Below are 25014 nucleotides of genomic sequence, written 5' to 3'. Positions count from 1 at the left end.
ACCCACCCACCCATCCATCCATTTACCCACCTACCCATTCATCTACCCATCCGCCCGCCCACCCACTTACTCATCCATCCATCCACCCATGCATGCACCCACCTATCCATCTACCTACCGACCCATCCATCCAAGAAATAGTTGTTGGGCATCTACCATGTACCATGTCCCTTGATGGGTACTCGGTGAGTAAGAGTTCCTCCTTTCTGAATGTCATAGTCTTTGGGGGTAGAGAATGACAGACCTGACCAGGTGGCCTTCAGTTACTGCACCTATAGATTCTCATCCCTTTCCAGTGGCTTTTGCCACCTTCACACACAAATGGGGACCTATGTCATTTCTGAGTTGATGCCACAATGAATATTCTTTGCTTTTCCCAGTGGTATGACCTGGATTCACTGGAGCAGTTTCCATTCCCCTTGGGTTACGATAACAACATCACCCCTTTCCAGAAATTGCTTATTTTGCGCTGTTTCCGTGTGGATCGGGTCTATCGGGCAGTGACTGACTATGTGACTATAACAATGGGAGAGAAGTAAGTGTGTCATTTTGTTGATCTGCTGCTTTCCGTGGGGTGTGATCGCTAGGATCCTCCCACCCTGGGCTCAAAGAAAGCAGAGGCTGACCAGCTCCCAAGACAGCTGTCGCCACCCTGTCTGGACAATATTCCATAGCCAATATTCTAGAATTCTTCAATATTCTAGAACAGCGCTAGTCACAAGAAATTCAATGTGAGCCACATGTGCAGTTTCGAAAGTTCTAGTAGCTCCATTAGAAAAGAAATGAACGCAATTAATTGTAATATATTTTATTTAAATAAATATATTAAAATTATCATTTAAATGTACAATCAATACGAACATGATTGAGACATTTTACATGCTATTTTTTTTGGTATTAAGTCTTCAAAATCCTGTGTGAATTCACACTTACAGCACATCTCAATTGGGGCCAGCCACATTTTAAGTGCTGAGTCGCCGCGTGTGCCTCATGGCCATCGCACTGGACAACGTTGCTCTAGCATGGGTACAAAGCCAGGCAGAGAGCGTGGGACTGCAGCTCAGATGTGCCCTTGCAGCCAGCAGGCCATGGCAGTGAGTGATGAGGCAGGGTGGAGTCCTGGTCCCTGGGCAGCTGCCCTTAGCTCCTGCTGACTGATACCATGTGCCACTGGGAACCCACAGTGGCTGGATCCTCTGACTCTGAAAGAAGCTAGGACTTCAGATTTTTACCTGAAATATCCCTGTATCTTTGTGTTGGCAATGAATTTTAAAACACACGTCTGGGTCAGGTGCAGTGGCTCATACCTGTAATCCCAGCACTTCAGGAGGCTGATGTGGGAGGATCGCTTGAGGCCAGGAGTTCGAGACCAGCCAACATAGCGAGATACTGCCTCTAAAAAATAAAAAAGAAAAAAGAAATGAGCCGGCTGCGGTGGTGCACACCTGTAGTCAAGCTACTAAGGAAGCTGAGGTGGGAGGATGGCTTGAGCCTGAGAGTCTGAGGCTGCAGTGAGCTATGATAGTACCACTGTACTCCAGCCTGGGCAACAGAGTGAGATTGTATCTCTCAATTAAAAAAAAAAAAAAGAAAAAGAAAAAACCCACACACAAAACTCAAAATTCAAGATGTGGACCATTCAGGACACACCTGTGGAACCTCAGGGTTTTGTGCCGTGGGCACGCCCACCTGGAGGGCAAGCTGGGGCGCTCAGCTCAGCCAGGGTTTTGTGCCATGGGCACGCCCACCTGGAGGGCAAGCTGGGGCGCGCAGCTCAGCCAGGGTTTTGTGCCATGGGCACGCCCACCTGGAAGGCAAGCTGGGGTGCGCAGCTCAGCACAAACCAACCGAATCGAGCGTGCAGGGGGTGCAGGAGTTCCCCATCAGGGTGGGAGACATGCATAGAAACTAGAATCTAAAACGGAAGACTGCAAAGAGCTATCCCAGATGAGGGGTCAGAAGGTTCTGGACCCTGGAGGAGGCAGCACTGATCAGACAGACCAGCCCCTGGTCTGGAGCTGTCCTCCTGGGAGAGTTTTCTGACTGTGTTTCTTTCACCAGGTATGTGCAGCCCCCAATGATCAGCTTTGAAGCTATTTTTGAGCAGAGCACTCCAAATTCGCCCATTGTGTTTATCCTGAGTCCTGGCTCTGACCCTGCCAGTGATCTTATGAAATTAGCAGAGCGAAGTGGTTTTGGAGGAAATCGCCTCAAATTCCTTGCAATGGGTCAAGGTCAAGAAAAGGTAATTTGTGGCTGAAAGGAACAAGCTCTACATTTAGGGGAGGTCCCTGGTGTCTGCTAAGGAGGAGCTAACCTGGATTTAAGCTGAGAGTGCCACGCCACAAAGAAGTTGGATGCATTTCTGAGCAAAGCAGCAGTAATGAAACACTGGGTAGATGACAATAATAGTTATGATTTCACAACCTTGTGTTGTGATCATGGTGCTGTGCTTTTCTTTTTTTTTCCTTTTTCTTTTCTTTTTGAGACAGGGTCTCGCTCTGTCACCCAGGCTGGAGTGCAGTGGTGCGAACATAGCTTGCTGCAGCCTTGACCTCCTGACTGTTAAGTGATCGTCTTTTTATTTTATTTTATTTTATTTTATTTTTTTTGAGACGGAGTCTTGCTCTGTCGCCCGGGCTGGAGTGCAGTGGCCGGATCTCAGCTCACTGCAAGCTCCGCCTCCCGGGTTTACGCCATTCTCCTGCCTCAGCCTCCGGAGTAGCTGGGACTACAGGTGCCCGCCACCTCGCCCGGCTAGTTTTTTTTTTTTATTTTTTAGTAGAGACGGGGTTTCACCGTGTAGCCAGGATGGTCTCGATCTCCTGACCTCGTGATCCGCCCGTCTCGGCCTCCCAAAGTGCTAGGATTACAGGCTTGAGCCACCGCGCCCGGCCTAAGTGATCGTCTTGCCTCAGCCTCCCCAGTAGCAGCTGGGACTACAGGCATGCATCACCATGCCTGGCTAATGTTTTTTGTGTTTTCTGTAGAGAAAAATACAAATATGTCACCATGTTGCTCTGGCTGGTCTTGAATTCCTGGACTCAAGCGATCCTCCCACTTCGGCCTCCCAAAGCGGGATCACAGGCATAAGCCATGGTGCCCAGGCTGTGCTGTCTTCAAAGCCCTTACACACACAGTCCTTACCTTCCTTAGTCCCTGAACAGCCTCATTGCAGATCAGAATTATGATGGCCCCAGTTGCATGGCCAAGGGAGTGGGTCGAGAGAGGCTGAGCCCAGGACCATTCAGGACAGAACTGTGGCACAAATCCTCCTATCCTTCTGAGCCAGACAGCTTTCTTTCCTGAGATCTTGCCTCTCTGCATCACAGTGCTCCCTGCTAGAACTTGCTACGCAAGTTCAGTACAATGTGGGACAAAGCTTGCAGGAAAAGCCTGTGCGTCAGCAAGTGTGATGGTCGCAGGCATGCATGTTGGGGTCAGAGGGAGCTGACTGCCAGTCCTGGCTTTGCTATGAACTGCGAGGCTTTGGGTAAGCCCCTCTGCTGCTGAAAGCCCCTGGGTGAGATGAGGATGGCCATACCCATGCTGGATGGCCCAGAAGGCAAGCCCTGGGCACCAGCAAGGCGGGCCAGCTCTCTCAACCACAACACTGAAAGAAGCGATTGTAACATCAGCACTCATGTGTTTTAAGCCATTTCAGAAACCAAGGCTTGATTTGGGTGTTTAGCTTGTTTGTGCTTGAATTACATTTGGGAGGGGACATGGTGATTGTTTTCCAGGCCTAGGGCCCTGAAGATCTTACAGTGGCCAGGACAATCCCTACTTCCTGGTAGGCTTTAGCTGGTCTGTTGCAGCCCTGCTCAGGAGTCCTTGGGACAGGAGCGACTTTGTGGGAGAAGCTGGGGTTTCTAGGGCCAGGGAGGCTGATGAGTGCAAAATGCTAACCCATCTTCCAGGCTGTGTGTGACCGGCTCAGCGCACCCACGGGGCCCATGGGGTTTTTAAAAGATGGTTTATTTGAAGTCTCCTTCTGTAGCTCCTGGATCCTTGGCTTTCTTTTGGCTGCTGCTGGAGCTGGCCATCACCTTTCTGTGGGGGTGGAGTGGGTCTCTGGAGAGCACAGGGTTGGGTTTGGATGCCAACTCCCCCCTCTCCTCCTCCCTCTCCCCTGGCGCAGGTGGCCCTGCAGCTGCTGGAGACTGCGGTGGCTCGCGGGCAGTGGCTGATGCTGCAGAACTGCCACCTCCTGGTCAAGTGGCTGAAAGATCTGGAGAAGTCCCTGGAGAGGATCACCAAGCCCCACCCAGACTTCCGCCTGTGGCTCACCACGGACCCCACCAAGGGCTTCCCCATCGGGATTCTGCAGAAGTCCCTAAAGGTCTGGCTTCAGGATGGACACCAACATGCCCAGCACCCAGCTTCTCAGACCACCACCATATTGCTGTGGGGCCGGGTGTGCGTGTGTCTGTAGAAACAAACCTGAGGCTGCAGCTGAAACCTCGCGGTTGAAACCCTTCTCATCCCATCTCTCTCTCTCTTTAGAGGGGGCCGCTGTCCTGGGTGGGTGTTTGTGAACCCCAGGCCTATCTCTACCAATTCTGCATGTGTCCCTAACAATATCTAGGCTGCTTTTCATAAACGTCATGCCCTCCCGCCCCTACCCCATAGCCTGCAGTTCTCTAGTGCTGACTGCAGAAGTTTTGGGTGGTTTACATGCCCCATTTAATTTATTCTCCAGCAAATTCTTTTGGAAAGGTTTTGTCATTCCCCGTCTCTCTCTGGGGAGGTGGAGGGAAGACTTTACTTTCATTCTATAGTAAAGGATCTCATGGTTCAGAGGAAGGTCAAAGACCCTTGATCCTTGACCCTGAGAGCTAGAACATCTAGTCCTTTAACTTCTTAGCCTGGGCCCTGGACAAGAGACTTTAGCTACTGGAGGTCTCAGACAGATGGCTCCGCAGAGAGGAAGGAAAGCGCAGTGCCTGCATTGTGCATGCTCTTCCAAGCTTGTGGGCCTGCGGTCTCCATCACTGTGCGTTTTCTTCTCTTCTGAAGGTTGTCACTGAGCCGCCCAATGGGCTGAAACTCAACATGAGGGCAACTTACTTCAAGATCTCTCACGAAATGCTGGACCAGTGCCCACACCCTGCCTTCAAGCCGCTGGTCTACGTGCTGGCATTCTTTCATGCTGTGGTGCAGGAGAGAAGGAAGTTTGGGAAGATTGGCTGGAACGTGTACTATGACTTCAATGAGTCTGACTTCCAGGTGACAGCGGCTGCTTCTCCTTGGAAATGGCTTCCTTAGGCGGCTGCTTCCTCCCCGACTTTCCTCTGAATTCAACCACAGCAGGGTTGCGCCGTTCCCAGCAGCCTTTTCAGAAAAGTATCAGAATGTGAACAGCTCGGTGGGTTTCACTGTAACTGAGTGTGTTCTCTTCTTTTAAGGTCTGCATGGAAATTCTGAACACATACTTAACGAAAGCCTTCCAGCAACGGGACCCGAGGATCCCGTGGGGCAGCCTCAAGTACCTAATTGGAGAGGTAGGGGTGAGTGGGGATCCTTCTGCAGGTGCCTCTGGGGCTACAGAGCTGTGGCCTATGCCCCTATTTTCCTCTGAGCCCTCAGAGCCAGCCTCTTCTGCCCCTGTTCCCCTTGGGTCTCTGTGACATTCTCTCTGCTCTCACCCAGTTGTCATTTGTCCTAAGTGAGCTCTGTTCACACAGAGGTTCCCTGAGCTGGATCCATGGCTGGGATCCAGGCTAGGCATCCTCTAGCCCCTTGCGTCCACTGTCACTGTGTACAGAGCTGACAGGAAGCTTCCCCGGTGGTCTGCACACAGCTCGAGCAGTGACATCAATTCCAAAGACAGAAGCAGCTGCTGGCTTCTTTGGCTGTTTGTTTGATGTGTTTGGGGGACTTTACTTGCTGCACAGGGGCTACCAACACTTTCTGAGGGCTTCTTATTGCGTTGGGCCCTATCCCTTGGGAAGCCAGCAAAGCCACAGATCAATTGTGTGAACAGTGGCCCAAAAGGTTATGCAAGTCAACAGGTTCGAGCCTTGCAGCAGCCAGGTTATAGGAGTCTCTTGACCCTGGGTGCGCCTCTGGCCGCGGGCCCCCAGGGTGCACACAGTAGGTTCTGAGCTCCTGGCTGGCTCTCAGGCCCTCTAATTTCAGGTCATGTACGGAGGACGAGCCATCGACAGCTTTGATCGCCGCATCCTGACCATCTATATGGATGAGTACCTGGGGGACTTCATTTTTGATACTTTCCAGCCATTCCACTTCTTCCGGAACAAGGAAGTGGACTACAAAATCCCTGTTGGTGATGAAAAGGAGAAATTTGTTGGTGAGATTTCTCAGACATGAAAAGATTTTCGAGGCTTTTTCTAAGGGAAACCATACATTTCAACTGGTTCCTCTCCTGGTGGGGCTCCGTGGCTGGTCAGGTGTGGTCTGTTAAGCCTGTTAGGTGGCTTGGCAGACAATTCCTGGCTGCAGAGCTGATAGAGTTCAGATTTCCCATCCTGCAATGATGCTAAATAAATCAGGGTCCACCTGGAAGGGCAGAGTGGCCACAGTGAAGCTCACTGAGCCGTTTTCACAAAACATGAATAGACAGCTGGACTGGGTGTGGTAGTGTAGAATTTTTACATTAAAAACGTCATTGGCCGGTCATGGTGACTTGCACCTGTAATCCCTTCTTCGGAAGGTCAAGAAGGGCAGATCGCTTGAGCCCAGAAGTTCAAGACCAGCCTGGGCCACCAAGCAAGATCCCATCTCTACAAAAAATAAACAAAAAATCAAAACAGAAACAAAAAAAATTAAACAAAAAACAAAAAATAAAAAAATTCATTGAGTGTGGTGGTGAACACCTGTAGCACCAGCTACTTGGGAGGCTGAGATGGGAGAAATGCTTGAGCCCAGGAGGTCGAGGCTGTAGTGATCAATGGTCACGTCAGTGCACTCCAGCCTGGGTGACTGAGTGAGACCCTGTCTCAAAAAAAAAAAAACAGTCACCCTCTAAACAGTAGAAATTAGTCTTGCATGTCTGAGGACTTTGAGGCTGTGGGCCCTGAGAAAGCACAGGTGGCTAGATAGTGCCACCTCCATTGTTCTCTTGATTGCAGAAGCCATTGAGGCCCTCCCGCTTGCCAACACGCCAGAAGTGTTTGGTCTCCATTCCAACGCTGAGATTGGCTATTACACACAGGCGGCTCGAGACATGTGGGCTCACCTGCTGGAGCTGCAGCCTCAGACAGGTAAAGTCTTACTCAGGAGGACTTCATTAGTTTGAGTGGGGTTTTACGATTGCTTCTTGTAGCTCTCCCACATTGCTGATGCCTTTCCCAGAACCGGAAGGCTCAGGAGGCTCTAGTTCTACACACAGATGCCTTGCTTTCTCTGAAAAGTGTCCTGGTTTTAGGGGAATCCAGCAGTGGCATCAGCCACGATGACTATATTGGTCAAGTGGCCAAAGACATAGAAAACAAGATGCCCAAAGTCTTTGACTTGGACCAAGTGAGGAAGCGCCTCGGAACAGGAATCTCCCCCACTTCGGTGGTGCTCCTGCAGGAGCTGGAACGCTTCAACAAGCTTGTGGTCCGGATGACCAAGTCTCTGGCTGAACTTCAAAGGGTGAGCCTGTCTCTCATGTGTAGATTACTGCCTAGATATGTGGCGCCTGGGGTTCTGACAGCGTGCTGCTGATTGCTCTTGATTCTAAATAGGCCTTAGCTGGAGAAGTTGGAATGAGCAATGAGTTAGACGATGTGGCCAGGTCTCTTTTTATCGGGCATATCCCTAATATCTGGAGAAGGCTTGCTCCTGACACCTTAAAGTCCCTTGGAAACTGGATGGTCTACTTCCTGCGGCGGTTCAGCCAGTACATGTTGTGGGTAAGAGGCACGTCACTACCTCCTCTCTGTCTGCCGATTCAAGTGTCAACCTAGACTTCCTCAAACCACCTCCCAAGCCCCTCTTTCCATGTCCCAGCAGTAACCTCTGTTAAAGTTTACTGGGTGCTCTGGAAATGGTCTGAGATTCTTACAGGCGTATCTGTATCTTTCGTTTTTCCTTTTCTTTTTTCTTTTGAAGACTCTGAAGCATACTATGCATACCCGATTATTTTATCTAAGCGGGTATCTTGGCACTTGTTCCATATTAGTACACAGAAAGCAAGCTCGTTCTTTTTTAGAGTATGCCATTGTACAAATGTTCCATATCCTTTCTCTTCCTTCTGTATCCTGAAAATATGGTAACTGTCTACATTTAGGTGGTTACCATATATATATATATTTTTGCTAATACGAATAACATTCTGGCACACATGTCTATGAATATGCATAGGGGTGTATTCCACGGATAAATTCTGACAGTGGAAGAGTTGGATCAAAGAGTGTGTGCATTTTAAATTTTGATAGCTCTTGTTGGATGGTTCTTAGAAAGGCTGAAACCACAGTCTATGAGAGTGCTTCTTTCCTCACCTCTGCAACACTGTATTCTTAACATTTTGGATCACTGTCTCCCTGATAGGTGAAAATAAGATCTCATTGTTTTGCTTTGCATGTCTTTAATTATGGTGAGCCTGAGTGTATTTCGCATGCTTTACAGATACTTTGTGTTGGCTTTTTCTGTGAATTGTCTTTTTGTATCTGGATTTCATTTTTAGTAAGGTCTCCATCTTTCTCACTGATGTTTAAGAGCTCGTTGCAAATCAAAGAAATTAGCCCTTGGTCTGCTGTGTTGCAGATATTTCTCCCAGCTTGTCATAAGTCTTGACTTTGCTTATGTTATTTTTTCCACAGAAAAGCTTTACATTTTTACGCAGTCAAACCTACAAGGCTTTTCTTTGTTATCCTGGGCTTTGTATTTCCTACTCCATGATATGAAAGCATTCATTGGAGATGTGGCCTAGTACTTTTGTGGTTTTAGTTTTATATTTAAATCTTGGATCTATCTGGAATGTGGCAGTCCAGATTGCTTTTCTCAAATGGGCAGCCAGTTGTGCCAACGCCATCTTTTGCCACTCAGGTGAAATACATCTTTTATCATAAACTAAACTTCCAGGCCAGCTTTGACCTGGCATTGGATGGCAGCCCCAGGCTCCCAGCACTTGCCCTCTCTTCTCTCAGGTCACCGAGGGCGAGCCCAGCGTGATGTGGCTCTCGGGGCTGCACATCCCTGAGTCCTACCTCACGGCGCTGGTGCAGGCCACCTGCCGGAAGAACAGCTGGCCGCTGGACCGCTCCACCCTGTTCACACAAGTGACCAAGTTCCAGGACGCAGATGAAGTGAATGAGCGGGCGGGACAAGGTACCGTCAGCTCGTCAGGGATCCACAGCCTCTCACTTAGGATCTCTCTCCCTGAGCCACCTCCAAGTCAAAGGGATAGGCATAGTGTGGGCCTCGATGGGCCAGGCCATGTTTGAAAGGCAGCCTGCTGCAAATACTTCCTGTGTCTGCGCACTGCCCATGTCGTAACACCTCTGAGGGTGAATATAGAAGTTTCTCTTCCACTTTCTCCATTGAGACCTGGGGTCTATGGCAGGGGAGACCTGAACCATGTTCACTCTGCTAGCTCATGGGAAGTGGGCTCCTAGGGCAGAATTAGCTCTTGCAAAAACCATCAGGTGGCTTTCCTGTAACCCTTTACGGGGCCAGGGGCATGGGAGCCACAGAGCAGTATGGACTAACTTGGTTGGAACTCTTCGATTATGCCGTAACTTCAGGTCCCTCAGACACTGGTTACTGGCTGTGTAAACAAGAGCTGGAAGCTGCTGACTGTGTAAACAAGAGCTGGAAGCTGCTGTTTCCCCGGGCCATGAGTCTTAAGAGTTCATTGAACTGCAAGGAACAGAAGCTCTTTGGAGATGGCTTAAGGAGTGGGGACTTACAGTAAAGATGCAGGGACTCTCCAGCTCTCAGTGGCGGGGAGCTGGCAGGTGTCTGGGCTGCCACTCTCTCTGGGGCCACAGGCGTGCGCTCCTCTCTTCTCCTCTTCGTATGTCTGCTGGGTCCTCCTCCCCGGGGACCACTTTCTCTGTGAGGCTTCCACTTCCTGCTCCCCGGCCACTTCGGCTCACAGGGTAGCCGGGGTTGCCATGGTGCCCATTCTGACTCTGGTGCCATGCATCTTCCTAGCCTGGGGGCCCAGGGTGGTCTAAGTCCATCGACCTTGGTGCCTCATTCCTGGGGGAGAGGCCACCGCCCCGCACCCACTTCTCTGGGCCATGGGGGAGGGCCACGGGGTGTCCTGTCTGAGCCGCTCCTCCACAGAGGGAAGGTGGGCAGAACAGAAGCACTGGAGGAGGGCCTGGGCTGTCCCCAGGGCGCTGGGGAGGAGGCCAGCCAGTGGCTTGTGTGTGTCGCTGTGTGTGCCTGATGGCAGGCTGTGGATGCTCCGGTTGTATCCAGTCTCTTCCTTGTGTCCGTAGGATGCTTTGTCTCAGGACTGTACCTGGAGGGTGCTGACTGGGATATAGAAAAAGGATGTCTTATCAAGAGCAAACCCAAGGTGCTGGTTGTGGACCTGCCGATCCTGAAGATCATCCCCATTGAAGCCCATCGCCTCAAGCTGCAGGTGAAGGCCCCAGCCCCTCCTCTCTGACACTAGAGCCCTTCCTCTTCTGACTGTAGTTATGGCTGAGGTGGTTTCCAATAGTCCTGCTTTAAAGACAGGGGCGCCTAAGCTTTATGGGCTGGGGAGAGTCTTGCAGCCGTGATAAAAGCTCTGGATAGCCGCTTCCCGGGAAAGGCGCGGCTACATGTGTGTGGATGCCGATCCTTCCAGAGGTGTCAGGCTCAAGTTGTGATCCTGTGGTCAAGACTAACCAAGGGGAGACTCCCTCCCTTCTTGCAAAATGCTGCAGACGTTGCCTGAGTCATAAAGTGGTTCCCTCTGGTGTGGACAGCAGATGTCCTCTGCTCTGCCTGGGCCAGGGCCCACTTTTAACCAGTGTCAGTGTGGAGCCAGGTGCCCGTGAAGCTGGCAGAGGGCGGCCCTGCACAGCCCCAGCCTGCTGCGTTCTCAGGTGCAGTCTTGCACGGGGGCCCCTGTCAAGACTTACACTGCCCCTTTGCCTTTATCCCTCTGCACCCTCTCTCCATGGGGGCGCCTCACCTGCCTCTCCCTTGCAGAATACCTTCCGGACCCCCGTCTATACCACCTCCATGAGAAGGAACGCCATGGGAGTCGGCTTGGTTTTTGAAGCTGATCTCTTTACCACGAGGCACATCTCTCACTGGGTGCTGCAAGGAGTATGCCTCACCCTGAATTCTGATTAACCTTTGGGTGAAGAAAACTGCTTAATGAATTCGGAGCCTCGGGCTGGTTGGGAAGAGTGATAGGGTCTGCTGTCATTTCTTGGGGCCTCTCAAGAGGCAGGAGGGGGAATGACACTAATTTTTCATTTGAAATCAGCCATTTAAATCTCTTTCCATGTAAATTAACCTGAATGGTTTTATTTTTAATACTACTTTTTAAAAGGAATTTATATATAATCAAAAAGTAAATATTGGAGAGTATTTTAAGATGTGTGGAGTTTTCTTTTCCTTCTCAAACACCTGATTAGGCAGACGTGCCTGAAATACATAGCATTGGCACAAGTGAGAATCCTAATGTCATTTCCAAAGGTGTGTTTTCAACGATCCAGGTCTGTTTCAGCAGATGCTCCTTTTTGGCAAGAAGGGCTGATGATGTCGGGCACACAGCAGAAGTGGCCAGAGTCACCTGGAGCCACTTCTCCCCCTTCCAGAACTCTCTGGCCCTAGCTTCTTTGGCTCTGACCTGCTACAGTGACTGTGAGGTTGTTGAGCTTAGTGTTTCGTTCCTGCATGAGCTTCTACCCCCAGCCTGCCTGCGTCTGTGTGGGGTCAGGTGAGGACATGGACCCTCCAGGACCAGTGGCCACTGGGCACCCCTTCCCTCTGTGCATGACGAGGCTGGCCTGGAGCCCTGGCTGGCCACCTGGAGGCGAGGGATGGCTTCACTCCATGAGGGAGGGGAGAGGCTAGCAAGGGCAGCACAGTGGGCAGACGCCATCAGAGGCAAAAGCAGCTTCCCACAGAAGCTCAGGAGCGCAGCACATTCTAAGGACTAGCTCTGGGCAGGGAGGAAGCAGGAGTGGCTTCTGGGACCTGGGATTGCTCTCCCTCCTGCAGTCTCCTAGCCCTCCTTCAGGTGTTTAATAAAAGACACAAAACAGAAGGAAGGCGGGTTTAGAAAATAAAGTTTGTTGGGATCTTAGACATTTTGGATAAAACTAACAAAAAAAAAAATGAACACACATTCAGGTTGTGGTGCCATGAGGAGTAGCGTCATCTTATTTAGTTCCTTGAGATACACGCACAGCTGCTCGGTGATCGGTGCCGCCCTGGGAAAGGTTGGTCAGGAGGTGACAGGGTCTCCAGGAGGAAGTCAGGAGGTGACAGGGGTCTCCAGGAGGGAGCAGCGGCTGCTCGGCCAGGCTGCCCTGGAGCCTGAGGATAAGGTCAAGGTTGGTATGTGTTGCTCCGACTTGAGAATTAATTAGGTGTGTGACTATGTGGCATTGTGAACATCAGGAGTGACGCAGCCGTGGCCTGGGCTTTGTCCGCAGCGCACTTAGGTTACACGGAGCGGGATCAGAAGCAAGCGATTCGGCACACAGGCGTTTGGCCACAGCAATTAGGAAATACATATTCTGCAGCAGGGACACAATCATATTTTGGTGTGAAGAAGAGGGCAAGAGGAGCAGGAGAATTGGTCGGTAGGTGTGAAGAGTTTGGCATGCATGGGAATTAAACAGAAAAGGTGTGGCTGAGATTTCCTAGTGGTGCTCACAGTGCATGGACAGCGCGGGGTGGGGCCCGGCGAGCTTCACACAGTTCTGTCCGTCCCTGAGTGCTTCCTCACCACCTTGCCTCCGTTCACCTGGTCAACCGCCAGGGTCTTCACCTCGGGCTGGGCCTGCGGCGGGGTGGCGTGGTGGATCCGATGCGCCACCCCAACATGGGCCTTGTGCGGCTTTTCGCGGGCCGGGCTGTGCTGCTCGCTGCTTCGGTCAGAGGCGATGGGGGGGATGACGAGGGGCCTCTCTTTGATGAGGTGGACCTCAGCGGACTCCCTAGCCAGTAGAAATGGGGTAGGGTCGGGCATAGCATCCACTGGTTCCCGCAAAAGAAGTTTCCTGCTCTCTGCCCCGAATCTGTAGACCTCTTCAAATTCCGGGTGCAAGGGGGCTGAGAGGCTCTTTTTCATGCGGCGGCGAGGCGTTTCAGGTAGCTTGTCTTTGGGGGGCGCTGGCTTGTAGCTGGCCAGCACGGGGCTCCCTGACGGGCTGGCATCTGAGGTCCCGCTGGAGCTCATGAGCTTCTTCTTGGCAGCGTGCAGCTGGGAGGTCAGGTAGGCGATGGTGCTGGCCCGCTGCTCCAGCTCGCTAGATAGCAGGGTCAGCTTGTGACTCTTGGCCTTCAGCTCCTCCAGGTACTTCTTCTCCCGCTCCTTGATGGTGTTCTCCAGCACTGTGATCATCGCGTTTTTCTGCTCCAGTTCTTTCAACAACTCAGCATTTTCGTTCTCTTTCACTTTCAGTTGGGCTTCCAGCTCTTCACATCTTTTCTTTAATTCGCTGCTTCTAGAAGTCCCATCTCCTACAAGAATAAGCCGAGGAAGGAGGTTGAAGAACTCATTAGACTGAGGCTGAGTGGTGAGGCCTATGGGGCAGGCGGACCTGTCTGGTGGGCGGCCCTGTCTAGGCTGTGGGGGCCATGCAGAAGGCAGGGCTGTGGGGGCTCTGGAAAGGCCCCTCCCCTCCCGAGGTGGGGAGATCAGGGCATCTCAGAGGCCCTTTCCGGCTCTTAGTTTTCTGGCTTACTGCATAAAAGAATGTCTCTGAACCTTAAAGATCTTGAAGTTAAAAGAGGCAACTGCAGAGTATTAGACCTCAGCAAACACTTAGGATTAAACTGGCCGCAAATCCTTCTGTCTGTTCAGATGGAATTTATGAAATGCCTGCTACATTCAAAGCACTGTTTTGAAACTCAAATGTTCAAAGAATTCTCCATGTCTATTGCATTAAAACTCCGATGTTTAGAGAAGAGGTGTGGTGCTGTCACTCTGCTCTGCCGCTGGCCTCCTCTCTCACCCCGCTCCCCGCACCACACACGCACATCTCGCCCCGCTCCCCGCACCACACACGCACATCTCGCCCCGCTCCCCACACCACACACGCACATCTCGCCCCGCTCCCTGCACCACACACGCACAGAGACTCTTTCCCACTTCCTGCTCAGGGTGAGCTGCTTCATCTCTGTGGCTGCTGCCCTTGGCCCCTCGCTGCTGCCCTAACACTTCAGGCCTCTGCCTCCTTCTGCTGTCCCTGGGTGCCTGTCCTCACCCAGTCCTTCAGCACATGCCAGCTGCCTCCTTCTCCTGCTCCTCTGGTGACTGCAGTCCCTGGTCACCTCACACAGCGCCCTTGGCTCTCAACCCTGGGTAGTCATCCTGCTCCTCCTAACCTGGCTGGCTGGCTGGCCATCCTCCTTGCCTGGCCCCTGGGAAGTTCTTTCTAGACTCTTCCTTGCTGGTCTGGAACTCACCTTGAGTGTCAACTCCCGATTCAGTGTCTCCTGAGCACCACTTCTCCAAGTGAGTCTCCATCAGACACACCCTCAAGTCCAGAGAGCTGCTCTGCTTCCTACATCTTGACTCTCCCAGGGAGACTGGATGCAGTTGCCATCCCCAGCCTCCCCTCCCTGACTGTGCCCTTCTGCCGGCTGCTCAGTGCTGCCCCCTCCCTGCTCCTCCAGCCGGCCTTGGTCCCACCTCCTCTCTGGTGTTCCTTTCAGTCCATCCTGTACTTAGGAAGCTTGGTCACCCCTCTAAGTATTCTTGTCCTCTGTTCAAAATGGTTCCTCACTGCCTAATAAAACCCAAACTGCCAGATGCCTTCCAGTTCCTCAATCTGTCCCGAACGTTATCTGCTCCCACACAAATCAAAGCTTCCATCACTCTCCCTAAGCCGCCACCTCTTGTTCTGTCTCTGTTGTACCCTCTATCCTTGACCTAACTCCAGACCTGCACACCCAGTTTCCCTGTACCAACTCCACCACCCAGGGCCTGCCTAGGCACTGGACGCCACTGGATGTCTTTCCCAGGCTTCTGTCTCACTTTGAATTTTCCCACCTGCCTGAGCCAGCAGCAGCTCTGCAGCGTGTCCCGCCAGCCAGACTCGGAGCTTTTGAGGGCCCACGGCTGACTGGACTGGTCTTGTGCAGGGCACTTGCATGTTACAAGCTCACTGCAGGTGATGTGCGCTCCTCGACTTAGCATGGGGTCACGTCCCGAAAAATCTAATGTAAGCTGAAAATACCGTTAAGTCAAAAGTGTGTTTTTGATATTTTCAGCTTACCATGGGTTTCTCTGGACATATCCGTGGTAAATCAAGGAGTGTACTGAATGTGTATTGCCCCATGCAGTTGAAAAATTTTAAGTTGAACCATTGCGAGTTTCTCTTTTTAAAAAACACGTCTGTGTGTATATATGCAGGTATAATGATGCATGCAGTATTACCTTTCATGAGGTTTATTTTTTTGCCAAAAGGAAAATGGATCCTGAAACACAGTTTCAGAGGTAAAGAGAGGGACAGACACACACACATATGACTCTATAGACACTGTAAGACCCAGGAGCCCAGCTACCTGGGCTGAACCCCTGCAACCTGAAATGCTGACCTGGGCATGGCACTGGGCCTGGTACCCATTGTCCTTCCCCCAGGGCCTGTGGGACAACAACCCATGCCTGTCGCAAGGCCTTTGCTTTCAGCCCACACTTGGTTGGACAGTGGGCCTTGGGCTCCTTCTGAGGAAGGGCTGCAACCTCAGGCCTTCAACCACATCCCTGGCCTGCTGTGACCATCCTGGGATTTTCTTCCCCCAGACAGTGCTGCAAAAGGTTGATGGACATTTGGAACATTCAGGAACAAGGCTCTCCCTGGGCTTCTCTCATGTCCTGTGAGAGGCAGCCCACAAAGGCAGAAGGCCCTGGCAGTCAGACTGGGGACCTGGATTTGTGGGGCACCTGTCAGATGAAGATGCAGGTTCAGAGATGTCAAAGAACTTGCCCAAGGCCACACAGCCCCTCTGAGTCAGAGCAGAGGCCCGAATCTGGGGCTCACTAAGCATCACTCTGGTTCTTTTGGCCACAGCATCCTGAGAGAAGCTTTTCCTGGACGGACATTCTCCTTATCACCCTTCCTTGAGAGTCATCTAGCTGTGCTGCCTTCTCCTCCAGGGTGCAGCCTTGGCTCCGGGCTGATGTTTGCCAACCCTGACTTGAGCGGGCCGTCCTATGGGAAGGAGCTGGTGCGACTCCTCCTCCATCCCCAGCTCTGGAGAGCTGCTTCGGTGACTGTCCTTCCTGGGAATCAGCACCTCCTGTTTTGCCAATTTCTTGCTCTTTATAGAAAGCTCCAGTCTACCTCCTCCTCTGTACATACCCCCTTTCTGGAAATTTCAGTCTTCCCATGAAAGCTTGGTGCACACTGAGCTGACAACAGCAACTGATGCTGGTCTCCAAATGCCACACTGCTGAGCCTGCCCGAGCGTTAGGGCACTGCAGTGCTTCTAAACCTGCGCTCTCAGGGCCAGCCCAGACTTCTGGGGTCACAGCCCCCAGGGGAGGGAAGCCAAGTGTCTATGCTGTACCCTGGGTCCCGGAGCTGCTTGGAATTGTGCAAGTTTTGGGTGCACTAATGTAAAACAACAATTTCGCCACTGGGAGGGGAGACACCCCCACTGGAACCACCTGAGAGGCTTTTGAAACTGCCTCTTCTAAGAAACAGCCCTTGCTGTGAGGACCCTGCTGCTGCTGGGAGCACTACATCAGGTGGGTGGGCAGGCGGGCGGCCTTGGGACCTGGGGCTGAGAACCTTGACTGGAGAGGCCACAGGGCAAAAGTGTGCTTCTTCAGATTAGCCTGGGCCAGGAGGGGACAGGGAGTGAGGCCGCCCTGGCTTCTGTGACACGGGTAGCTCCTTTCCCAAAGCTTCAGTGGTGGCAGGTGTGGACACTGGAGGTCCCCAATGTCAGGTTGAAACCCTGTTCCTCTGCATTCCCAGAGGCCCAGCTCCCGGTCCCAGGGCTTCAGGGGAGGTCCGTGGTGTCCCTCCGCAGGGAGACTTCTGAGGACAGGCTCCTGTTCCACCACCCCAAGAAGCCCATGGCGCCTTCCCTACCACACACAGACAAAAAGACGTCTGGGCTCCTGAGAGGCACACTCAGAAGGCTGTAATATGAGCAATGCAAATGGAAAAAAATTAGTGCTCGGTAATGCGCTAAGGAGTGGTGGAAATGGTCCGTGTCTTTGACAAGGAACTGGACACTCTCAGGAATAATAACTGCCATTGTGAGGCCTGTTTAGAAAAAGGCATTGTGGGGATGGAGAAGTTCTTCTTCAAAGTCTCTTGAAACCATAAAGAGCTTGTCATTTCCTTGCTCTATGTATGTCTCTATGTATGTTCCCATGCAGCTGCTCTGACTTGCCCCAGCATGCCTGGACAGGGCTAAGTGAGCCCCAGACCATAGTACATGCTGTTCCTTATTTGGAAACCCTCCTGAGCCTCTCATGACTAGCCTCCTCTCTTCTTAGTCCTCTTTCCCCTTTGCCTATTTAGGAAAATTTCAAGCTTTTAGCCAATCGGGTTAAGCTTAGAATGTGAGGTCCCATTCCAGCCAATGGAAACGGGACACAGTCATAGGGCAACTGCATCAGGTTATGAAGATTATAAACGTCCTCGTCTCCTTTGTTCGAGTGTGCTCGTGGCGAGACTGCTGGCGAGTTGCACCCTTTCTGCAGAAAGTAAACTAGCCTTGCTGAGCCATCCATTGCCTTGGTGTGTTCCTCCTGACGTGATAAACCCGTTTCCAACAGGCGTCTCTGCACAAACATGGATTCAGCACTCTCCAAATTCCCACCCTGTTCTGGGGAGCAGGCTCTTTGCAGCAGGCCCAGAGAGCCCTGGGAAGGCCTGGGTTTCTGTCTCTCCTCTGGCAGCCAGCAGGCGGATGCCCTTTGGGGTTCCCTGAGGTCCTGGAGGATTCTGGATGGGGGAAGGTTCTGGGGCTGTAGTCCAGAGAAAGCCCTGGATCCTCAGGGAGCTGTCTAGTAATGTGACCGCTCGCCCGCCAGCATTTAGCGAGCAGCTGCTCTGTGCCAGGCCCATGCCAGGCGGCAGCGACACAGAGGAGCGGGGGCGGTTCTGCCCAATGCTGCTGCTGCTGTTCCTCCTCCTTTTGGGTTTAAGTCACATCTATTTTTATGTCCTGATTACCCAAGGAACACATGTTCATTGTAGGAAAAATCAGAAAAACATATAATAGGCATTCCAAATATATGTGTCAGTCAAAAGAAAACAAAATCACTCATCCCCCTGCCCACTAATAACCACTTGCCACACGGAGGGATCCAAACATCCTTCTCATCTTCCCTTTGAGAGCTCAGGCCACACGCGTAACTCTTCCTAGCAAGTGTGTGACTAGTGAAAACGGCACCAACACATACCACAAAGGGAAAGGTACTGTCATTTACTTCTGGGGAGGAGTTCTTACCTGTCTGTTCCGAACTTTTGACTGTCAGCTCATATGTTAAATCTAAAAGGGAAATGTTACACATTAATTCTGTTACCATACATTTCAAAATCTTCATCAGCTTTGAAAATGCAAAACCGATGCCCACGATTGGCCAGCAAGTCCTACCCAGACAGAGCAGGGTTTGGCAGCAGGAGAGGCGAGCATGAGAGCAGCAGAAAAGATCAGGGGCTGCTGTGCTCCCTGGGGTCAGAGGGCACCCTCTGTTCCCCCAAACTCCCTTCCCCATTCCCCCACAACATAGCCCAACCATCCAAAACAAGTCAGCAGCTGGCTCTATGTATTACACAGGTTATATCTTGGTTATCAGTTCCAAAATGCATTGGAGATTCTAACCATTGTATTTTAATCTCTTAAGTCCTCAGTATGCCAAGAAAAGGCTTTGCAGCTTTATGCTCAGTGCATCTTGATTATGCAATGATGATGATATAAGGCATTCAGATGGACTACTGCAATGACGATGGGAGCTGGGGGCAGGGCAGGCCTAGCACGTTCTGACGCTGGGCTCTGCCGTGCCCCATAGCTGCCCCCCGCCTGCTCGGGCCTGCTCCCCAATGTACCTGTGCAGTGCTGCTGCAGCCGCCTGATCTCGGAGTGCAGCCCCTTGAGCGTGCTGGCATGCTCCCGCTGAAGGAACAGGAGGTTCTTCTGTGCGCTGTGCAGCTGGTTCTCCAGGTTTGTGGCTGCCATGCTGACATCCAGGGGACCTGTGGGTAACACAGACCCTGGCTGCGGTCCCTGAAAAGGGTCCCAGGGCTGCCTGTCCTCCTTGGCTCTGGGTGCAGAGGGGTGTGCACCTCCCAGGAGAGAGCAGAAGGAAACCACAGCGCCTGAAGGGCAGGGCGCGGGGGCACCAGGGCTACACTCCCATCACTGCAGGGAGGCCCCAGGCCAGGGACAGCAGCCTCTGCTTCCTGAGCACCTCGGGGTGTGCCCTAGCGCTTAGCACCATGCCTCGCACACGAATGAGTGAGGCCCGCTCCACCGTACAAAGTCACTTCCCTTTACTCATGAGGAAACAGATCGAGAGGCAGATTCGTGAGCCTGGGGTCACACGGCCAGTGAGGTATGGAGCAGGGATTCTAATCCAGGGACCCCCGTTTCCAAATCCTGTCCTCTCCACGCACCACCTCACCCCAACAGACTGTGACTGACCAAATCACTCCCAAAAGATTTCCCGGACCAGGAAGCACTGACAGCTTCCTCATGGGAAACGGTGGCACCTGGGAAATGGGCCAAACATTTCCTCTAAATGGCATCTGGAGCCGGCCAAAGTAAGGAGGGAGAGCTGGGCTGAATTCCAGAGGGAAGCCCCTGCACTTCACAGCACAGAGAGGAGCCACAGACCCTTCTTGGGAAGGTTTGAGAATGTATCTCATGGGGCCAGGGGGTGGCGCAGGTGTCTGGAGTCTGTCCCCAGTGCTTGGCCCCTCCCAGCCCCAGCTTCCAGCATCTGATGCTCACTCAGGGCCCCAGACTCTACCTTCATCGTAACTCGAGAAATGTGGTGAAGTCATGGGTCTTTCTGGAAAAGCTACCAGAGTAATTCAAGATGCTTGTACAGCACTGAAAAATACTGAGGATGAAATGTGGGTTATTTGCTTATAAATTATTATTGTGAACACAGAGCCTCAGAATGCATTTTTCCTAATTTTCTACTCCAGAGAACCCTCCGTAAAGGAGGTACAACTTCTCAATGGCTGCTGGGACACAGCCCCTTTGTAGGATACCACGATGGGACCGTTTTGGAGATCCTGACACACCCAGGCTGTCACTGCTTCAGACGTGTCAATTGCTTGTCAATTATCTGTACGACCAGTGATGTGCATGCACACTAGCTCTGGAGCTAGGACGAGTTCATAACGAACCTCAGACATACACTTTCATCACACGAAGACACTTTCCAGGCGCTGCTCAGGGGGAAAGCCACAGACTCCCCTCCCCTCCAAGGGCAACCTGAGAACGCAGAGAAGGAAATAAAACACGACGGAGCTCACTAAGGGGAATGAACGATGACACATCCTAAAAAGGACCAAGAAAAAGAGAAACAAGAGGCCCTTTCAGTTGGTGACAAAAACTGGCAGGAGAGTGCCGTGGCCCCAGAACATGGCAAGTAGTCTCGGGGGCACCTCGCCATGAGCAACGATTGGGCAGAGCTGATCAGAAGCCTTGAAATTGGTCACCTCTCTGAACTAGCAATTTATTTTTAGGAACCTGCCAAAGGAAAATTATTACTTTTGTGTGAAAAGAGGTAGCTGTGAGAATGGTCATCACTATAGTGCAGTTTGCGGTTGGAAAAGACTAGAAACAAACTCAAAACCGACAACAGGCAGTGGGTTAAAAAACTGAAGGCGACCATTTCTAGGCATGTTTCTATGAAACAAAGCATAGATCTCCCTGGCCTTTGACTCCCCTCGCACCAGGGTGCAGACGATGGCAGAGTTGAGTTTCCATCAAGCAGGGCTTTCCTCCGTGGAACTGTGAGCAGCCTTCTGGCAGGAGCAAGAACGGATGTTTCTGTCCCCAAAACCGTCTCGTGCTGTAACCGCAAACTCCTGTGTAGGCTGCTGGGCCAGACACTAGTTTCTAAGTGGAACCCCACAGTTCCTGAGATCCCAACACTGTCTGCACAGCACGTGGCCTTGGAGGGCGCTGACCTTAACAAAGGAGCCAGCTACGACAGGGCAGGTTCAGCATGTGGAACGTGTGCCGCGTGCTTGCTGTGGAAAGGGCGAGCACTTTCTGACCTTGCCTGTCCCTCACAAAGCAGAACGCTTGAAAGCAGAACAGCCTCAGTGTCAAAGGAAGGCAAATCCCAGGAGTGCCTGAGAGCTGTCAGTAGCGGTGCCTACGTTTTCCTTCGACTCAGCAGTCCGGAGTCATCCACTCTGGCATCAATTCGAGCACCTCACCTGGAGGCTGAATCCCGAAGAGCTGAAAGGGGTTTGGAAGTGGGAACTCTAGCAGAGCTGCCTGACCACTACTTTCAAAGGACAGACTCAAATCCAGGATTCTGTTGGCTGATGGAAGAAGCAGAGCCCATGTGAGAAAGAACCACTGAAATGTGATCCAGAATTTAGTAGGTCTCAGATGACAGGAGAGCTGCCCTAGGCCTAGCGTCGTCCTACCTCTCACAAACGCTGTCCCCAGCTACACAACCTGGGGGTGGACTTGACGCTGGCATCCCCTGCCATCCACTTCCAGTCCATGATGTCGCTGGCATCCTGCTTTGAAAGCAGTTCTCAGATCCGTTCAACTGTACCCATCGCCACTGCTGAGGCCGTCCTCACCCTCACCCGAATCCCTGCCAGAAAGCCTCCCCTGTCCTCTCCTGCCTGCTCCATTCTGCTCTCCATGTGGCAGCAGAGTGATTTGGTTTTTTAAATTGAGACTGCTTAAAAACCTCCAACGGTTCCTGCTGCTCTGAGAATCGGACTGGTCTGCCTGGCCCTGTGACTGGCCCACCACCCTCGCTTCTCCTACCCCCAGGGCTCCTGGTGGCACCAGCTTTCCTCCGGGTGCTTCTCCCACCCTGGTGCCCTTTCATGGCTCCTCCTCTGCCCAGAACACTCTTCTTGGGCCTCTCTCCTGCCCACCTCTCCTGGGTCTGCACTGTCTACTTATCCTTTAGGTCTCAGTAAAAGTTTACTTCCTCCCGGAAGCCCTGGCCCCCAGACTCGGCACCTGGTGCATTACCACCCTGTCCCCAGTTCTAGTCTGTGTGTCTCTGTGAGGGTCTGTAAGTGTGAGTCTATTCCCCACCTCCTCGCACAGACTCCAGGCTGTTCACTGCTGCACCTTAAGCCCTAGCACAGTGCCTGGCACCCTGGAGGCCTGCAAATGGGCCCCTGCTGCCAGTCTGTGGAGTGCAGCTGTGGTGCCAGGGGAATGTAAGGGCTTCAGGGTTGAAAAGCCTTTGTTTCCATGGGCTTCCTATTTAGGTGCTTCCTTTACAGGCATACCTTGTGCAAAGAAAACAGGATATACTAAAACACCCCGAAATGACACGACCACCTCACCCGCCATGGTGGCACAAAATGGGATGCGCCTATATGTAGAGGTCAATATTTTCTTCTACATACCCCATGGGGGCAGAGGGGAATGGAGTAAAAGTGTTGCCAGCAGCCATCCCTATCATAGTGTGGTATTACATTTTATTTGTAACACATTTAAATGTGATTCAGTAAGTACTCATACTCTAACTGCCTTGGTCAGTCAGCAACTTTGAATCATAACAACACTGTATTTCATTAATCCACTGTTCTAACTGCAGAAACACAAAAGCGTCCTTCAAGTGTCCCATTATGATGGGCAGACAGCCTGGAGAAGAAAAGGCAGGCGAGCAGGGAGAGTGTGATCACGTAACGCGTGGAGCTCGCCAGTAAGCGCTGGTGAACCGCTTAGAGCCCTCACAGTGGGGGACAAAGGTCTCCTGGCCTGGGGCATTGCACTGACTGTCACTCTCCCCTTCTTCCACACTCTGTGCTGACTTAAAAGGCCCTGACATGGAGATGCCATCTGTGCAGGGCATTCTACAGCTGTTAGGATATTCCTGAATAAGACAGGTCCACTTGGGGCCAGGGAAACAAAGCACATCTCCAAATGGTATCCAGATTACTCAATTATTTTCTCATCAGCTCAAAAGAATAACAATATCACTGGCTTTCTGAGGGCAAAAGAGTTGCCACGGCTTAAAAGACAGTGGTGTTTTCCATTGTGATCCTTCACTACTGAAGAGAGGTAATCATTGTGATGATGTCACGCTCCCAGTACTGTGGCATGACTGAAGCCACCGAGGCATCCTGTTCAGGCTAAGGAGACCCAGCCAGGAGATGCACATAATTCAGAGGGAGAAATGGAGTTGGTCCCAAGAGACTTAATTCAGTATCAGAGACGCTTTAGAAACATGAAGGAACATTCATGACAGATCCGTAATAGGGTCAGCGTGGCAGATGACAGAAGAAAGACAGGGCGTCTGCTGCAGATGAATAACGCCGCCTGCTGAGTAAGGGCACTCACCCCATCTTAGCTGTGTGTCAGCCAGGAATGGAGGGCAGCTCATCCAGCCCGTCTGGCAAAATGCTTGCACTTTCTGTGTCAAAAGGGCATATGCTACAAATTGTGTGCTCTTTGTACTGTAGCGCTCCGTCCTGAGGCAATCCAACTTTGTTCCTCAGCATTGCTGGGAGCCATCCACAATCTTACAGTTATTTGCTCAACGAAAGGCGGCAAGGCCAGGACACTGGTCCTCTTCCCTCCTTGAGGATGCTGCCCATGGCTGCAGATAATGGGGCTCAAACTGACTATCACTTCGGGGCTTAGTCACGGCCGCCAGGAGCCAGCCCCCCCAGGTGACTGTGCACAGCTCTGCTGGTTTCTCTCTCCAGAGAATGCCAGCAGAAGCAATGCAAATGGGTACTTCGAAGGTCAAAGTCCTGCTGAATAGGTGACCTTGATCAGGACTCAAAGGTTACATTTTTTCCTATGGCAAATCCACCAGGTACTAAATTAATTTACTGTTCACTCTACATGTTCAGAAAATTAATACTCAAAAAAGTCTGTTCATTCCAAATCCTATAGAGGTAGGCTCTGAAGACGTGGCAAGACAGCTTCCTGGGTGGGGGCGTGCACTGCTGTCATTTCCTAGTGTCAACGTGTCTAAGGAAGGCCCGGCCTGGCCGAGTGCGCTCTCCAGCAGCGTGAGGACAAGGGGCCCTGTGAACAGCTCAAGCCGAATTCCATTTTCCTTCCAAAGTGCTGTCCCTTCCTCTCAGGGCACTAATGTAACATGGCGACGTAATTCTATCCATGGACCACCTGACTTGCCCGAGCACAGTGTTCTTTCACGTTACTTACGTCACTTGCTCTTGCAACCCACCGCTGGGGAAGAGAGGATGCTATCCCATAAAAAGAGAGAATACACACCAATAAATGTATGTAAGCCTTGCCGCTTCTCCTAGCCCGCAGGTGATGTGGTGACAATCCCAAGGTCTGGCGCAGATTTAATTTCATGCAGAAATTCAGATGCTTTCCAAGTTGTGCACATCAAGTCTCTAATACTTTGAAACTGCAGAGGAAAAGCAAACACAGCCCACAGAAGTAGCCTTTTGGCATGGAAGGGAAGGCAGCATTTCTCCAGAGTCCAGAGCACAGGGCCAGCCCGTCAGAACAGCACTGCTCGCACGGAGGCTGGATCCACTGGCTCTCGAGGGTCCACGTTAGAAAATCACACAGCTGTAAAGGCACTGCCGACCACCCGATACAGCAAAAAGACTCACTAATGACTCTTGCTCGTAATACCAGCAAAGGTTCCTAGGAAGCTGGGTGAGGGTGGGGCTTTCTGGGCCAGGCTAGCGCCTCAACAAAGCAGCAAGGCTAGCTTAGGAAGAAAGCACAAAGTATTCCACCCTGTAGCAGGTGTGT

General features: G+C 51.8%; 2 protein-coding genes across 8 annotated transcripts in view; one reads left to right on the top strand and one right to left on the bottom strand.

Annotated features, from left to right (window-relative positions):
* Window positions 1-11496, top strand: part of DNAH10 (dynein, axonemal, heavy chain 10) — a 158637-nt gene extending 147141 nt beyond the window's left edge. Inside the window, exons 63-74 of the mRNA XM_011948576.1 lie at window positions 381-535; window positions 2062-2245; window positions 4142-4342; window positions 5020-5229; window positions 5409-5504; window positions 6142-6313; window positions 7095-7226; window positions 7391-7602; window positions 7695-7862; window positions 9099-9279; window positions 10401-10546; window positions 11104-11496. Of these exons, the coding sequence (XP_011803966.1) occupies window positions 381-535; window positions 2062-2245; window positions 4142-4342; window positions 5020-5229; window positions 5409-5504; window positions 6142-6313; window positions 7095-7226; window positions 7391-7602; window positions 7695-7862; window positions 9099-9279; window positions 10401-10546; window positions 11104-11250 (2004 nt within the window). The 3' untranslated portion in view covers window positions 11251-11496. The remainder of the gene's footprint in view (window positions 1-380; window positions 536-2061; window positions 2246-4141; window positions 4343-5019; window positions 5230-5408; window positions 5505-6141; window positions 6314-7094; window positions 7227-7390; window positions 7603-7694; window positions 7863-9098; window positions 9280-10400; window positions 10547-11103) is intronic.
* A 681-nt stretch (window positions 11497-12177) lies between these two features.
* Window positions 12178-25014, bottom strand: part of CCDC92 (coiled-coil domain containing 92) — a 35071-nt gene continuing 22234 nt past the window's right edge. For 4 of the 7 annotated variants that reach the window (XM_011948434.1, XM_011948436.1, XM_011948435.1 and 1 more), the window contains 4 exons: window positions 20075-20167; window positions 19152-19298; window positions 18553-18594; window positions 12178-13596 (listed from right to left, as the gene is read on the bottom strand). In XM_011948434.1, coding sequence (XP_011803824.1) covers window positions 12824-13596; window positions 18553-18594; window positions 19152-19298; window positions 20075-20108 — 996 coding nt within the window. In that variant the 5' untranslated portion in view covers window positions 20109-20167 and the 3' untranslated portion in view covers window positions 12178-12823. Of the gene's footprint in view, window positions 13597-18552; window positions 18595-19151; window positions 19299-20074; window positions 20168-20470; window positions 20548-21503; window positions 21619-25014 lie in introns of those variants that run through there. The other 3 variants (XM_011948430.1, XM_011948432.1, XM_011948437.1) reach the window with 3 other exon arrangements.

The sequence above is a fragment of the Colobus angolensis genome, unplaced genomic scaffold (genome assembly GCF_000951035.1).
Source record: "Colobus angolensis palliatus isolate OR3802 unplaced genomic scaffold, Cang.pa_1.0 Scaffold28, whole genome shotgun sequence".
In the NCBI taxonomy this organism is placed as follows: Eukaryota; Metazoa; Chordata; class Mammalia; order Primates; family Cercopithecidae; genus Colobus; species Colobus angolensis.
This window is presented reverse-complemented; position numbering and strand designations above follow the sequence as displayed.